The following is a 16,923-nucleotide window of genomic DNA, read 5'->3' on the forward strand; positions in this document are numbered from 1 at the left end:
TATATATTCTCGAATTTAATGCATAGATGGCCGAGATCGTGGGTGAAAACGCAGCCTGAGCTTTCGACGGAAACGCACGAAATATTCCGAAAGGCATTCGAGGCCGAGATCGAGTCGCCCTTTAGACGAAGCGCGGAGTGACCAATCGAGCGGTTCGGGTCGGTGGGGCTGTCCGGGGACGGGAAACGAGTGCTTTTATCCACGATACGCCGTTTTTTTTCTTTCAACAAAATCGTGGAACGAAACTTCGATTAGTGTTTTGAAAATCGTGTTCGAGAACTTCGTTCAGTGGTTAACGAAAGGTGGAAATATATAAACACGAAAAAGGGCAGGGAATCGAAGAAGAGAAAAAGGAGCTTAATGGCTCTCAGGAGATCGGGAATACAAGGACAGACATTGCACTCGCGGACGGGGCGCCTCGCAATAAACATCGTCGCCTCTCGTTCGCTCGTCCTGCATCCACCTCCTTTGCGTCTCTCCGTTTTCAACGAGCTCCTGCCGTCGTCGATTCTGCTTCCGTTTCCGTGTCTGTTATGTGTGAACGCAAAGAGAGCCGAGTGTTTATAACTGCACGGTGCTGGTGGCGGTGACGAAGGGAAAGGGAAAGGGAGGAGGAGAAAGAGAGAAGGGGAAGAAATTTGGAAGCGAGATAAAGAGAAGGATAGCTAGAAGAGAGTGCGCGTGCAAAAGCGAGAGGGAAAAGGAGAGAGAGCCAAAGGCTCGTCGGACGGAATATTCGAAGCGGTGCGCCATACATTTCCTACGGAAGGTCGTATTTATCGCGGGAACCTTATTGGTGAAATTATCTCAGTTATTGAAGAAGATTTTGATATATATAAATATATATCAAACCTTCCTTACAGCGATCGCTTCCAATTGAAAGGAATTACTATATACAGTCGGTTACAACAACGGTGGTCCGGCTACTTAACTATCTATCTACTTAACGTCGGGTAGTTGACTAGGAATTCTGGATAACCTGATCGCGCAGAAATTCGAAGTGTCAACTCGTCGACAGGCGTGACAGCCTCGTCGACTGTCTCGTCCGTCCTCTGTCCTCCCTTTTCTTGATATTCGGTGTCGGTACCATCATTTGATTCCGCGATGTTCACGGGGACAGTGAAGATCGAAATATGTGAGGCAGTCGGACTAAGGGCGACGGACAAGCAACGAAAGTTTTGGCAGGATGAACCTATACTCGATCCCTACGTTCAGCTGGATGTCGACGAGAATCATCTTGATCGTTCATCGACTAAACCGAAAACATTCGACCCGGTTTGGAACGAGTGTTTCACCCATGAAGTTCAGGATGCGGTGATGCTCGGACTGACTGTCTTCCACGATGCGGCATTACCGCCGGATTATTTCGTCGCCAATTGTAGTATTCCTTTCGAGGAACTTGTCAGCAGGAATGACAAAACTGCAGATCTTTGGGTTAGTACTTACAATTTTGGAGGCTATTCTATTTCATCATGTGGATATATTCGTTAGAAATTTTTTGTTAGAAAATAAAAAGTGTTCCTTATTTACTTTTATTTTCATCTTTTTACACTTATGAATGCATGTTTCTATATTTTACTCCCTAATTTGTAGGTAGTTTTGATTAATCGGTTCACATTAATTTTGTGTTGACACTACAATGTTTGTTGTTGATATGTGTAGTGGAAAGGCAACGTGTAATCTATGTATATCTTTTTACTATGACATTATAGAACAATTCAAGGTAGTCTGATAACACTGTGTCAATAGAAACCAAAGCAAAGAAAGATAGACGATAGATATTTCTTAGACCTGAAACATGTGTGATGACTGGAATTCAATTTGGTTTCTTTAAAATGTTGAAAAAGTGTATATCAAGTGTAATGTATCTGAGTAATATTTCAATCATACAGTTACTGATAAAATATGATCTATTAAAGTTCAATTAAAAGAATATTGTAATATTTGTATTACATTAATAAGTCATTTGTAATATTAAACAATGATGATATTATTGAATAAAATTTGATTTGAATTAAGATATTTATGTTTGTTATATGTTTTAATTGTGTAGTAACTCTTTTGTGCTTCGATGCTTTTAAATAACAGTGACAATCGTTGTGAATTATCATTAGAAATTGAATTTATTTTAGGTTGACCTTGAACCTCAAGGAAAGTTAAGGGTTAGGATCGACCTAAAATGGAATGATCAAGGTAAGAAACAGGTAATGGCTAAGAATTATGCATATAAGGTATACTTCCATAATAAAATTTTAGATCAACAAAGAGGCTGTGGTACAGGTGATGGAGAAGGAATCGGAGGCAGAGGTGGTGGAAGCATCACCACTGGGAAGGAACCCAGGAGGGAGTTCAAAGAAAGACAGGGTTTTAACCGACGTAGGGGTGCTATGCGACGCAAAGTTCATCAAGCGAATGGTCATAAGTTTATGGCTACCTTCCTGAGGCAACCAACTTTCTGTTCTCACTGCCGTGAATTCATATGGTATGTATTTTAACAAAAGTATATTGATAACATTGCTTAGATTCTAATTCACAAGCATATTTTAACACTAATTCAAAACATTTACTAATTTCAATCATTTTATAATATGAAGTGTTATGTACTTAATTTGGTGTGTATATTTTAAAAGGTGATCAGTTAAATTAAATTAGTTTGACCTAGCTCGCATTGATATAATAGACTTATGCACACTAAATTAATATGGGATTTTGGTTCTTTGGATAATTTAAAAGTCTTGAAGTTGCATGCCTGGGTTTTTGGTTTTTTAGAATATACTGCAACATCATTAAGAAGATATTATTAGGAAAATGGCTTTTCGAAGTATATATTTTGTACAATATACATATATCTTCTTAATAATTAAGCTAGTTTGACAATACAGATATATAAGAAATAATTTTTAGTTAGTTTACCAGCACATAATATTTGCAGCAGGGAAGTGAATATTTAACACCTTAGATATATTGACTTTTAAGCTTTCAAACACTCTTTCCTTTCTTGTATCTTTACAGTAATGTTACATAATATTCTATGTATTTCATTGGAATAGATTATTCAACTAAGAAATAGGCTGCATGCATTGGTTTTGCAAGCATATACTATATCTACTGTTTGGTAATATTTCTTATGAATTAACATGTTATGATGTCTGTAGACAAAAGTTCTCTAATATAATAATAAATTATTTTTAAGAAAGTACTAGAAACATCTAAGACAGAAATAAAAATTGAATAGTAATCTTACCTAATCACTTTTAAAAGACTAGCATAAACATCTAATTATGGTTTATGGCCCAAGAAAGCATACGTATGTGTTTTATGAGGGTATACAAGGAGATGATGTGATGTGTTTTGTCTGTTGTATTTCAGGGGCTTGGGCAAGCAGGGCTATCAGTGTCAAGGTGAGAAGACACATACACGTTATTAACAAATATTATAATTATATATTTGCTTGCTCTACCTTTGTGTGAATATATGTTTATCTAGGTGTGTGTATGTGTACTTAGTTCTTTATAAAAAATCAAAGCATTTAGGAATAAAAATTCATAATCCAGTTTGAAAACTTTGAAGTTTTTAATGTTTAATTTAGCCCATGGTTCAATATCTGATGCTATGCTTTCTTTAATGAAATGGAAAATAAAACTTAATGTCCATAATACATCAATGGAGTTTTTATTGCAAATTATATTAGCTGTGATTTAATATAGTTATAAGTGGGGATATATTTCATTGCATGTTTCTAAGTATATTGTAACAAATCATCAGGAGGTTCTAATGGTTTCATTTTACCACATCCTTAGAGTTTATATTCTGTCTTCAATGTTCAAGCTTATATTGTTTCCATGGCAAGACTATCACAACATCCACCAAATTTTATTTATGCTTGTCATTTCAAATCAGTGCGTCTAATCACGCATGCAGCCAGCTTGGGTCATGCTATGCTAAAAGTTATTTGTATCAAAAAATGTAAGCATTCAATGAGATTTTATTATGTTTCAGTCTGTACATGTGTAGTTCACAAAAGATGTCACAAGTTGGTTATCACAAAATGCCCAGGCATGAGAGATGAGGTGAGTGTGTCTTACTGTAGAGTATTATCTTTATATTATTATATATTATATTATATATTATTTTTAGTATTATTTTTAATATCATATGTATTTTGTAAATATCAAGAAACTGAATTTTTTAAACTAATCTTTAAATGATATTGTCTTTCAGTCAAATCAAGATACAGAAAGTCCACGTTTCAGTATAGATATGCCACACCGTTTTGTTGTTCACAACTACAAGAGATTTACGTTTTGTGACCACTGTGGCTCACTGTTGTATGGTTTATTTAGACAAGGTTTACAGTGTGAAGGTAAATATATAATAGAATAGATTTATTATACATAAAATGATTTACATGAATATGTAATACTTGAATCTGATGTCTGTTTATACAGCTTGTAATATAAATGTTCATAAGAGGTGCCAGAAAAATGTAGCAAATAATTGTGGCATTAACACTAAGGCTATGGCTGAGATTTTAAGTACAATGAATATATCACCAGACAAACAAATAAAAACTCCAAAGATTAATTATAGAACAACAACTTGTCAGTCTGGTCAAACACCCACAACAGTAACAGTCACAGACACATTACCAACGGATAATTCACAAACAATTCAAAAAACGGAAGAAACATCTGTTATCGCTACTGAAAATGCAGTACCTGCTAGTGAGAATGAAGTTAGGAAATTTGGTATCGAGGACTTTAATTTCATAAAAGTTCTTGGTAAAGGTAGTTTCGGGAAGGTGATGCTAGTAGAACGAAAAACTAATCCCGATGAAGTTTACGCTGTAAAAATTTTAAGAAAAGATGTGATTATACAAGACGACGATGTGGATTGCACAATGACGGAAAAGAGGATTTTAACACTGGCAGCGAGACATCCTTTCCTTACAGCTATTCACAGTTGTTTTCAAACAAATGACCGATTATTTTTTGTTATGGAATATGTGAATGGAGGTCAGGATTAATTGAAATATAATTATAAATAAAACGTATAGAAAAATATTCTTTACTATCTGAATATAAAAAATATTTTGCTTCTTTCAGGTGATTTAATGTTCCATATTCAAAGGGCTCGAAAATTTGACGAAGCAAGAGCACGCTTCTATGCGGCAGAAGTTACGCTTGCATTACAATTTCTTCACAAGCATCATATTATTTATCGAGATCTCAAGTTAGACAATATAATACTCGACCAAGAAGGTCATTGTAAATTAGCAGATTTTGGAATGTGCAAGGAGGGTATTATCGAAGGGAAGACTGTTACAACAACATTTTGTGGCACACCCGATTATATCGCACCTGAAATTCTTCAAGAATTGCATTATGGTGCTAGCGTTGATTGGTGGGCACTTGGTGTTTTAATGTACGAAATGATGGCTGGTCAACCGCCTTTTGAAGCAGATAATGAAGATGATTTATTCGAATCAATTCTACGAGACGATGTGCTTTACCCTATCTGGATCTCAAAAGAGGCAGTTTCTATTTTAAAAGGATTTATGACAAAAAATCCAGCTAAGAGACTAGGTTGTGTGGCTGCTAATGGTGGTGAGAACGCTATAAAAGTTCACCCATTTTTCCAAGAAATAGATTGGGAAGCACTCGAAGCGCGTAAAGTGAAACCACCAATTAGGCCAAAAACTGTAAGTTCATATTGAATTTTAATAATATGTTAAAGTAATTGAAAAATATTTCACGATAATTGCGTGTTTCAGAAAAGCAAAAAGGACGTAATGAACTTCGATACGGAGTTTACAAAAGAAGATCCAGTGTTGACGCCAGAAGATCCAGACGAAGTGAGCTATATAAATCAAGAAGAATTCCAAGGTTTCTCCTTCGTCAACAAAGACTTCAACCCTGCTAGGTTTGGGGCGCAATAAGAAGTAAGAACACAAGCAAATGAAGAGGGTTCAATGTTAATATCATCTTAAACGCTTCTTGCTTGGAAAATTGGCGAGCATGCCAATCTGCAAAGCTGAACATCGGCGTTTTGAAGCTGCTCGGGGTCTCCTTTGTATTTTATCTCCACCGGGGATAATTTTACGTATCATCGGAAGCAACGTTCAAGCTGTACAAAAAAGTGGTGGAGATCATCAGGAATTTGGGAAATCAGCTAGAAACTTCGGTCTGTTTCACGTACAAAAAAAAGTGGTAATTTTCGCAGAGAATTTCATTGCTAACAAGGAAGCGTGGCCTCAGTTCGAAAAAAAGAAATGCGTTTGGATCCAAGTCTCTTAAAGTTGGACAAAATTCTTGATTTCCTTTGTTTTCTTGAAACAAAGACAAATGTGATTGAGATGAAACATCAGTAAGAGATTTCATTTGTAACATTGATAAGCAGAAAGATCACGTGCTTTGGAAATTAAGTATCGGTTAAGAAACTTAGTACAAAAAATACAAAGCAGAAAGAGAAGGTCATTTTCGATGGCATGATGGTAAAGGTCGCTGGGCGATCTATCATTTTTCTGTTGATATTGATATTCTCGAGGAAGATTCGAATTAAATACCGAACTTTTCAGTAATCTCTTAACCGTATATTTCGTTTCCTCTTAGAGTTTCTTTCGTAGAATGTCTCTCTGGAACTACAAAGTTTTCCATCAATGACAAAAAAAGAGTACTCGCGCAGGAAAAACCACGAGTCTGCAGGATATGAAACTCATCGACATGTCAATTTTGCATTGAAATTCAGTTCCATTAAGGTATACAAAATTTTACCTGATTTACAGATTCCTAGTTAACCATATATAAAGACTTGGCACTTATTACGCATTTTTTTTAGCGCTTACGTACTTACGGACTTAATTTTCATTGCAATTCACGAGAATTATTTTTTACTACGGCAAGAATACCGACAAAAACAGGACGATCGAATTATTGTGATTATTGCTTAGTAAGTCGAGTTTTTAGGTCTTAGCGTAGTGTATCAAATCACTAGTGATCAAGACTGAAACAGAAGCTGGGCTTAACTTTTAGGTAAGCACCGGCTGCAGGCGTAATTATAATTGCCGAGTCTATAAAAACCTGTGCATACATAATAGCATCATATAAAGTAACCACATAGAGAATCGAGAAGTTATGTTCCGGTTCGAATCGAGATCTCGTGTCTTCGAACGGTCTAAACTTTTCGTCGAGCAGAGGAGCATCTCGCAGCGCTTCTCCGATAGGATTTAAATGATAAACAAAATAATAATAAAATAATCATACAACACTAAAAGAAATCATGCTCGCGTGGTGAAGATCGAGCAGGATACGATCTGACCAGGTGGACATACCAATTTCATACTTAACATAGAATTTTAAACGATCATAGACGGATTCCACTGGTGGTTGTCCCGTCAAAGCTAACACAAAATGATAAATATATCTTACGTATAAATACGTATAAATACGTATAAATTTAACTTATTTTAACATACGCCTAAAATTGTAATGAACAAAAAAGGTCTCGCTATCAGAAACACCGGTGAACATATAAAAGCGATGGTCTCTGGTGAAATTCTCTGGTGTTGCTGTGTGTGTCGAGTCTTTCACAAAGTGTTATAGACAGAGCATATATACATACATATGTATATGCTTTGTAAAGTTACCGCTAAGCGAATTAAGAAAATTGTAAGGAAGTCCACCTAGCGATGTCGATGCACTTTCCGGAAACTTGTTGTCTCTAGTTAGGTGTCTTTAAAAGCTTGAAGCAACAACTCGTGTACTTAAATTAGAAAAAGCTGCAAGCTCCTTAGTGTTAAGTGATGAAATAGTCGAGAGCCTTATCCGTACCATAAGAACGTTGAAATGCGTAAAAAAAAAAGAAAGGGAAGAAAGAAACCAGTGAATGTTATATCGAGTTAAGTATCGTTGTCGGTCCTAACGGCTAATAAGGATAAATTAATTCGAGATACATAAATGAGAGACAAATTTCTCGTGTTTTAACAAGTGAACAGAAAATACTCTAATATTTGGGGCACGTAGTCCACCGTTTTGTGCCGTCGAGTTTATACCAAAGATTTCGTTCAGACTTTCCGTAGAAACCTCGCAGAACGAATTAACGAGGGTAAGATCGCGAATGAATCACAATCTCATATCGATCCGACTTCAATCTTTGGTGTAAACTTCAATCGTCGTTGATAGTTTTAATGAGAAAAGTTTAATTGATAAATAGTAACGATAGACCGTAACAATTAGTCGATAATATGTTTTAGTGATTATAAATTCAGAAAAAAGGACAACTGCGGTGAAATCGTGCAGTAGTGCAGAGCAAAACTAAAAAAAAAGAAAAACAGAAAAAAATATTTTAGCGTACTGTCTAACAATGAGCCACTGGATAACAGACAGCCCCCAGATTCTATTCAAATGGCTTATTGTATGACCAGAAACGCGTTACTCAGTGTCGTGATCATTGTCGTCGTGTCATACTCGTACATTTTTATGGACTCCGTAGATATTTAGGTTCATTTAAAAACAAAAAATGTCATAAAAAAATTCATTGGTAGAGTACCTTTAAATCACGTGCTGCCCTCTACGTGCTTCGATTTTGTACAGAACTTGAAGTTCGAGAGCCGCGGCACCGACACAATCGAATTGTGAACAAAATGATGTTCTAAGTTACGGCACCTGTCGTGTACTCAACGCACGATCTTAGAAATTAACGATGTACGAGATGAATATTACCATTTCAAGGAGAAATCACCTATCGTAAGATATATACACGTACGACGTCGCTTTTATGAAAGCAACGTTGTACTCGCAGCCATTGACACGAAATAATGATCGTTCGCATGTAAATGTAGCTGATCGTATCTTTTTACAGCTTTTGCTTGCATAGCAATAATTATTGACCAGTGAATATAGTATCCTATTGATGTATCGACCGATGAATCGATAATGTTCTCCGTGTACTAAATTCAGAGTGCTATATCCTTGTCGTTGGCAAACTGTCATAAAAATTAAATTTATTATTTATTATACATAATATCAATTTCTTAGAATTTAATTCTTAGTTTTTAAATATGTATTAAATTTCATAAATGATCCAATAGGAATTTCTATTGTTTCTAAGAAAGGGAATTGTGTTTAAGATAACTTAAAAAAAACTGTCCGATTGACAAGGATCTGTACTTGATTCATCTGCGTTCGTGCACTTATCGTAAATCTAGTCAGAACGAGAATATCGAGAAAAGGTGTCTGGCTCGATGTATCGAGCTACGGAAAAGGATATGTTTAAATTCAAAAGAGACGAGTTAGTCCGGCCTACGCTTAAAAAAAAGACGGTTTCGTGCGTTATTCGAACAAAAAATTACTGCTATACCATGTACCTATTGTTACGTGTAGAGTTACCGCGTAACAAATATCCGTACGTCTAAAAAAAGAAAACAAAAAAAAGAAAGAAAACAAACACTGTATCGTCTAGGCGTAGTAAAGCGAGTTTCTTTTTAGTCTTATGTCCGGTACATTAGAAAGAAGATTTTCAGCACTCCGCGTCGTATTATCGATAGTCATATCGCGATATATCTCTTTCGGTTGTATATATCGTTTTTGTCAGAACGATAGATTCTCGATGGTCGTTGAAAATGGCGCGAATCAGACGAGAGAATGCAACGATTGCCGTCCTAAACACATCGATACGTCGAGCGGGGTTAATCGATTATCCAAAGGTTTCTTTCGACTTTAATTGCATAGAAAGTAAGCCATTGGTGATTTATAAGTACGTCACAATCGTACACCGGTGTACGATTACACCGTACCATAAAATGTTACGAATTCTGATCCGTCGAGATTTAAATGAAAAAGTAATATTCGTTGAAAGACTTATCGAATAATCAAAGTTGAAATCTCATTCATTGTGTGGGAAGAAAGAATATGTTTGAAAGAAAAAACAAATTATCGAAACGTACTGTTTATACTGTTGTTATTGTTGCAACGATCATCGAGCTGACAAAGATGTTAATCTCTTTTTTTTTAAGTTAAACATTGTATGTTTTTTTTTTGGTTAAAGAGAACGTGTGGCGTTTCATTTATTCTAATGTTACATCGTTTTACAGTATTTATGTTTTTCAATATCATACAAGTATTCTTGAGATATCGTACACGACCAGGCCACGTTAATAGCTGAATGTTAAGGTTGCTAGCTAATTAGCGAAAAGTAAATATATATTTTTTTAGTTTCTCGTTAAGTACATCAATTTTTTCAGACATTTTTTTATCGGAACCTTTCGTCCTTAGGTTTTATCTTTTTTTTTGTATTTACAGCGATCGAATCGGAATAACTTTTTTTCTACTTAATTTCTACACTTTATATGGTCCTTGTTTTAGTGCGCATGCGTAAGCTTTTCTAATGATTGTGCTTCGCAAGATCTAGCTTATATCGTATAACGAATTGTTTATATTTTTTATCGTCATGTAACAGAGGAGAGAAAAAGCCAGAGTATCTTTACGTGTGTGTAAATTACAGAGTTTAACGATTCACGTTGCACAATTTAACGGGTATGTAACTATTAAGATTATAATTTCCGTTGTATATATATTTCTTTCGATTATCGAAGAGAACTATCGTCATCGATTCCATGGCGTATAAGCAATGTATTTTAAAATCGGCTGGGCTAAAAAAACAAAGAAAGGGGAGTGAAATAAGCAAAAATCAGAGTACATAAAAGAACAAAAAAAAAAGAAAGAATATAATGGTAAATATGTATAAGTATATACATACTTATATATATATATAGTAAAAAATTTACAGTAGCATGTTGCAGACGATAGTACTCTTGTCAGGCGCCGACACTCTAACCTAACCCCATAAACAATTTTTGCCGTGAGATTTTTGTAACCGCTAGTCAATCGTATTAAAATAGGGAAAAAGGGATATTGGGGGGGAGAAAAAAAAAGAAAAAGTTATGCGTTATCGATGAAACGTTCCACTCGCTTCGTTTTAATACTGTATGCGTACGCACGTGACCGTACACCGGATATCACGTGCCGTATATTCGTTAAAAAAACGAGGAAAGACGTTAATTTATCGATGTATACGCGAGATTATAAGCCAACAGGAGGTAAAACCGCGTATTTTTTTGACGTGTCAAGTTAACATACGTAAAGAGCGAATGAAGTGATATATACATATATATATATATAAATTATAAATATATATATTATATGTTGCATAAATTAAGATGATAAAAGAAAACTAAAATATTGTTGCAATATAGAGCGCTAAGTAGGGTCACACGTAACTATCAACTGTGGTACCCCTTTCCTTTTTAGGATGTAATTTACAGAAATTATATATATATATTATATATATATTTATTATTATATATATATAATTATATATATATATATAAAAAGCATACATACCCGCATATATATATGTGTGTGTGTGTATGTATACGAACAAAAAAAGAATAGAAATGTATATATTTATAAATATATATACGTACTACATAAATAGGAAGTATCATATTAGGAATACGTCATATTCTTTATGTTCCTTCAGACCTATGTTAAAATCCGTCATTTTTCTTTCTGTTTCAACGATCTTGGTTTGCTTTTCTGTTCATGGGAACGCGGGATGGTTGCTGCAACGATGACGACCTTCTAGAAATCGCGGAAGGAAAAAAAAAAGAAGTTACAAAAAAGAAAATAATAAAAAAAGGGACCAACGTCGCTGAAAACGAACGAACATCGTGGATTTTATCCTGGGTCTGAAAGATATCGGGAATGCCATACAAAAATGAACAAAACGAATAAAAAAAAATATGAAAGAAAGCATCTGCAAAAAAAAAGATGATACCAAGATCATAAACTCTGTAATGTCGTAAACTAAATATCGTCTGTGCACAGTGTTGGGTAAAGATATTCTAAAAATGGAATGACAGCAAGATACTTCGTGAAAGCCTTTTGAAACTCGCGATCAATCACCGGCTCCTCTTTCGTGTGTGTTAAGCAATCGTCATATCTGATATAACTTTGTAATAATAGTACTATTATTAATAATAGGGCTGTAAAATCGTGTGAATATAACTCTAGGTACGGGACAGAATAGAAATTACGTTGGAGATGCAAACGAAACGGATTCTCTGATTGTACCAAGGGACAGCCGGTAACAGCTGTTATTCGATTAAATCGTGAACGATTAGCAGCGATCGATTCGATTCGATCGAATTCTCAATGCCTCATAAAACTTTACTTTCTACGTGTACATAAGTGTAAGCGTGGAGCTAAGCGTGGAGCTACGTACTCACGTAACATCACATATTTGGAAATGTAATATTCTTAAATTTGACCAAAGGTGTAGGCATTTCAGTTCACACGAAGCAAAATGAAAATGAGAGATGGTCTATGCGTTTGAATTACTTACACTGTTTCATCGAACACACGAGGAACATATTCGACAGTGTGAAGGCCCGTTTTTAGATAAATTCGTTAACCCCCGGTGGCACAAAAGATCCGTTTTCACAAACGAACGAGCAATCAGCCGAAGGCTGCAGATAAATTTACTTCCTCAAAAGATACATACATAATCGAGAGAGTTTTATCCTCTGACGAAAGTAGCCGTCCGTATGATTGGAAAGCAAAAAAAAAAAAAAAAGAAGAAAAAGTGAAAAAGAGGAAGAAACGAGCGAAGGCAGGATGGAGAATTTCGATGCGCGAAGGAGTAGCAATCGCTGTGTTACAATTGTATTAAAACAAATGTGTCGTTGAATTTTCATAGCGAGCGTACCTACGTATATGTATATGTTGACCGTATCATTGTCGTTAACGATCGTAGAATTTATGAAAGCTCTCTGAGTGTGTCCTTTCGTTACCTGAATCGCCATCCTTCCTTTTCACACGACTTTCATACGTCGCGCCGACCATCAAAACTCTCTCTTTCCCCCGTTTTCGATATTTACAATCAAAAACTCTCCTTTTTTACTTCTTTTTTCATTTTTGAAATATTTTGCTCACTTCTCTTCAGAATATATTGTATGTCATTGTAAAGCTAAGCGTTCGTGCGTGCGTGCGATATGTACATAAATGTAACGATACACATGCGCATACATTATAGTGAAACGAATTGTATTCGTGCACAATGATGCATCGTACATGCGACACTGTGCGAGAAGAAGCGATTTCTTTTAGAGAATTTATCATCAAACATTTTCTGTTGTTTGACTATTGTAAAAGTAGATTTACTTTCTAGTGAGAGATAGATTTTTCCATGAAATGACTATTAAGTTTGAATTTTCTGTAGGCAGAAGGAAAAAAGATACGAATACAAAAGATGCATTGCTTCTTTTTGTACAGTGTTTTACATGAGCTAATGTGTGTTTCGTTGAAACTGGAATAGCGACACTATTTTCCTTCCGACTCGAATTGAATCTTGTATTTTACTTTATTCCCGAATCGCGCACAAATGCAAGAAATGATGCGTTAGATCGACCAACGCCCAATGTGATGCACACAAGCTGTTTAAACGTACAATTAGGGAACAAACATTTATTTTTTTATATGTACCCCAGCTGGTCGTTCGTCGGACATTTTACGCGCGTGATTGAGGATTGAGCATCTCGTATAGGTCAAACATTATTTCGCGTGTTGTATCTCCTCGCACAAAAAAAATTTATATATCAGCGTCTGTAAGTTTTCCTGTTAGAGTCTATAGAATTCCGGAATGTACACAAATTCAAACCCAAAAAGTTACGTTTTACAATAATGTTATTAAGAATAGAAAGTCTAATTAATACGTTGCAATTAACACCTTGTGAACTAACAACACACGTTGCTCTTGTTATTACAAATATTATCGACATCCAACCATTCTACCATTTATCATTACAAAGTAATATTAATTTTTATCATAAAGAGAAGTATCATTTAAGGAATTAAAAAAGGGTTTAAAAAAGAACAGCAAAAATGAACGCGTGATAGTGCACAAAGTGTTAAGCGTTTTGATTGTCAGCATCGATGCTTCAGAGCGAAAAATCATTGTTATTTTGATTAGAACCGCAATCGATCTATCTAATCGAAATATACGAACACGAAAAAGATTAAAACAAAAGAAGGTAAGAAAACGCCAAGTCTCCGAGACGTTGACGACTCATCGAGAATCGAAGTTTTACACGTCCAGTCGCAGTTTCTTTCTAATGAGATTTATTGCGTTGTTGACCGTGCTAATTCTATCTGACTTAAGCCTATTTCCATGTTGAAGACACACCAGTGATTGTTGCCGAGCTGAAAAGTCCGAAGTCTAATTTATAAATGTGATAGAAAAGCGTGCGAGCAGGGAATTCGCGAAATCGGCTTTGGAAACAGTTCTCTAATCAAATTATAAATTAATTTCACCCGGAAGTATGTATCGTCTTTATGAGTTGCAAAGTGGATTGAGATTTATGAATCTTTTTATCTTTTGATAAATAACTTTTTTACGCGTATATTGAGAATTGTTCTTCCTTATCGATAGAGCATCTTACATATCCGCTTTGTAATTACATATATGGTAAAGTTCATTGTACAAATATTTGTTACTCGTTTTATGGTTGTCTTTTCGTCGACAAGTTTGTTAAACGGATCGTTCATCGATCGTTTGAACATACGATACAGAAGAGTCGAATAGCGGAACCGAGAAATACTTGGCAAGCATACATCCTGCTGTTTAAAAGCTCGTTAAAAGGAAGTTCCCTGTTCATGCGCGGACAGAGCTGTATTAGCGATCGTTATAAATGAGCATTATTTATTTCTCGATTGTATTTATATATCGTTAATCGTAGTGAGTCTTAATAGTAATTTACGGAAGTGTTATTATCTGGTGCTGAATATTAATATATATCTGTCGATGTATTGGTGACTCGAATCGAGATATCGTTAAGGAATTACGATCGAAACAAGGAGGAATTAGAATATTTGCGTTAGTTGTTAAGTAAATAATTTTTGAAAAATAATTTTACTTAACTCGGTAATACAACGATTTCACTATATGAGTTACTTGTTACTCGTTGCTTGGGGAGTGGTAATTTCGTGTGCAAAAATTGCTACTGCTGATTAGCGTAATCAAGTTAGCTCGATTTCGATCGTATTACCGTGGTAATTAAAGATATTTCATTTATTGATCGATTATCTTTTCGATATTACAAATGATCCTTACGGTTCGCTGTATAAAAGAAAAAAAGAAAGAAAGAAAGAAGGAAACTCGGTGTAGTCGCTACCGTAAGAATTCTCCTTGTTCGTATAACGATACTTAACATTTTCGATCGATTCTTGATTCGATCTAGAAATACATCGGGCGTTATACGCGATTATTACTCCGTAGCTGATGATTCGTTATGTGCGTATTGTAAATTCGAACGATTGTGAATGTATTTTACTTGCGTTTGCACGAGTCCTACGCTATTTCCCTCGGTTTTAGTTTTCTTTTCTATTTCTTTACCGAAGCATTCCCAAGACGAATCTCGTAAGCACTTCTTTGTAGAAGTAGTAGAAAACACATTTACCGACCGGCATTTAAAATACGCGTATTCCGATATATTAAAATATTTCGACGGGATATTTTAATATATTATCGAGGGGTGTTTAAAGCGGACACACTTATAAACGATGAAATATTGCAGAAACACACACACGTACAATATATATGCATGCAAAAAATTGAACGCAATGAAGAAAGTGTGTGTTGTTGAAATTAATTGAGTTGTTAATTTCGTGCAAATGAGTCAGAAATACATTACCAGTCTCGTTGAAAAAGATCTGCTTCTCATCCTAAAATGGGAACGAGAACGCGTGACGAGAGGGCAACGTTGTATGAAAAAACGCTTTCGGTGTTTTGTGACAAACAGTGAGTCCTATATGAGGCTATATAGTATAATAAGCAAAAACCCTTTGCACTCGATGTTTCTTTCGATGTATGTTACGTAATCAAATCGGATTATTGAAATATAAAAAGTAATTTTGAAACGATATCGATCGAATGTTTATTTTTTAATAGTTTCTACAATACGACTGGTTAAGTCTGTAATAAATGGAGGATACATTATTAGGAATTAAATTTATTACGGTTTACGGTATAACCTGTTCTTTGTTAAATCGTTTTATTTCGATTGGTTAATTTTTTGGTTCTTCTTATGTATTATATTCGTGAAAAGTATGGTATAGTAATGAAGGAATTTCTTAAGTTCTAACTGTACACACATACTTGATCATTGCGATTATACTCGAGGTCGATGCCAAACAGACGCTGTTCCAACAAAATCGATTATCATGAACTTGCAACTACTCAAAGTATGGCCTTCGGTCCTTGGCAGTGACCGGAAATATTTCGTGGCCTCGACCAATATTTCCAGAAATACCGATTGAAGGTCTTGCTGCGAAAAAGCGACGCTGAACTATCAGAATTGCGTCATGTATAAGGTGACATTGAAATAAGTAGTCCCATCTAGCGTATACTTCTCTTTCTAAACCTGAAGAAAGATCATCATATTGACACAGATCGAGAAATTTGTGGAAATGAAACTTACATAATAATTTCTTTCATTCACTAGATCTTATAATGAACAATTTATTTTGAGCTTAACAACTTCTGGACGTTCATATTTCCCATACAATCGATTAATCACGATCGATATAAAAGAACATCCACAATTTTTTTCTAACCTATACATTTTGAGGTCGATACGCTTTAAGTTTTAAGATCGACTAACAAATCCGTAACTTATTACGTAACGTGTTTAAAACGGTTCCTTTTTTGTGATCGAGTGGAAAGGGTTAACAACTGTGTAAAACAAAAAGTACCTCTATTTTTCTTTTTCGTTGTAAAGTATTTTCAAGTATCATAACACCTGTTTGATATTGCGAGCACCCGATGAAGTTATTCTGCCAAGTCTATCTCGTATTTGTTGAGAAACTA

General features: G+C 35.1%; 1 protein-coding gene across 2 annotated transcripts; it reads left to right on the forward strand.

The window, feature by feature from the left end:
• Positions 1–126: 126 nt before the first annotated feature.
• LOC100746850 (protein kinase C) lies at positions 127–10,461 on the forward strand. 2 transcript variants are annotated; one of them, XM_012384486.3, is made up of 9 exons: positions 127–1,434; positions 2,133–2,193; positions 2,257–2,482; positions 3,370–3,401; positions 4,000–4,070; positions 4,222–4,363; positions 4,449–5,015; positions 5,106–5,701; positions 5,774–10,461. In XM_012384486.3, exons 1-9 carry the CDS (start codon positions 1,105–1,107, stop codon positions 5,936–5,938), a joined length of 2,190 nt encoding a protein of 729 aa, XP_012239909.1. In that variant the 5' UTR covers positions 127–1,104; the 3' UTR covers positions 5,939–10,461. The 2 variants fall into 2 exon arrangements, with proteins under 2 accessions (XP_012239909.1, XP_012239910.1); XM_012384487.3 differs by having other exon boundaries at positions 2,281–2,482.
• Positions 10,462–16,923: the final 6,462 nt, after the last annotated feature.

The sequence above is a fragment of the Bombus impatiens genome, unplaced genomic scaffold, assembly GCF_000188095.3.
Source record: "Bombus impatiens unplaced genomic scaffold, BIMP_2.2 scf_0263, whole genome shotgun sequence".
Taxonomy (NCBI): Eukaryota; Metazoa; Arthropoda; class Insecta; order Hymenoptera; family Apidae; genus Bombus; species Bombus impatiens.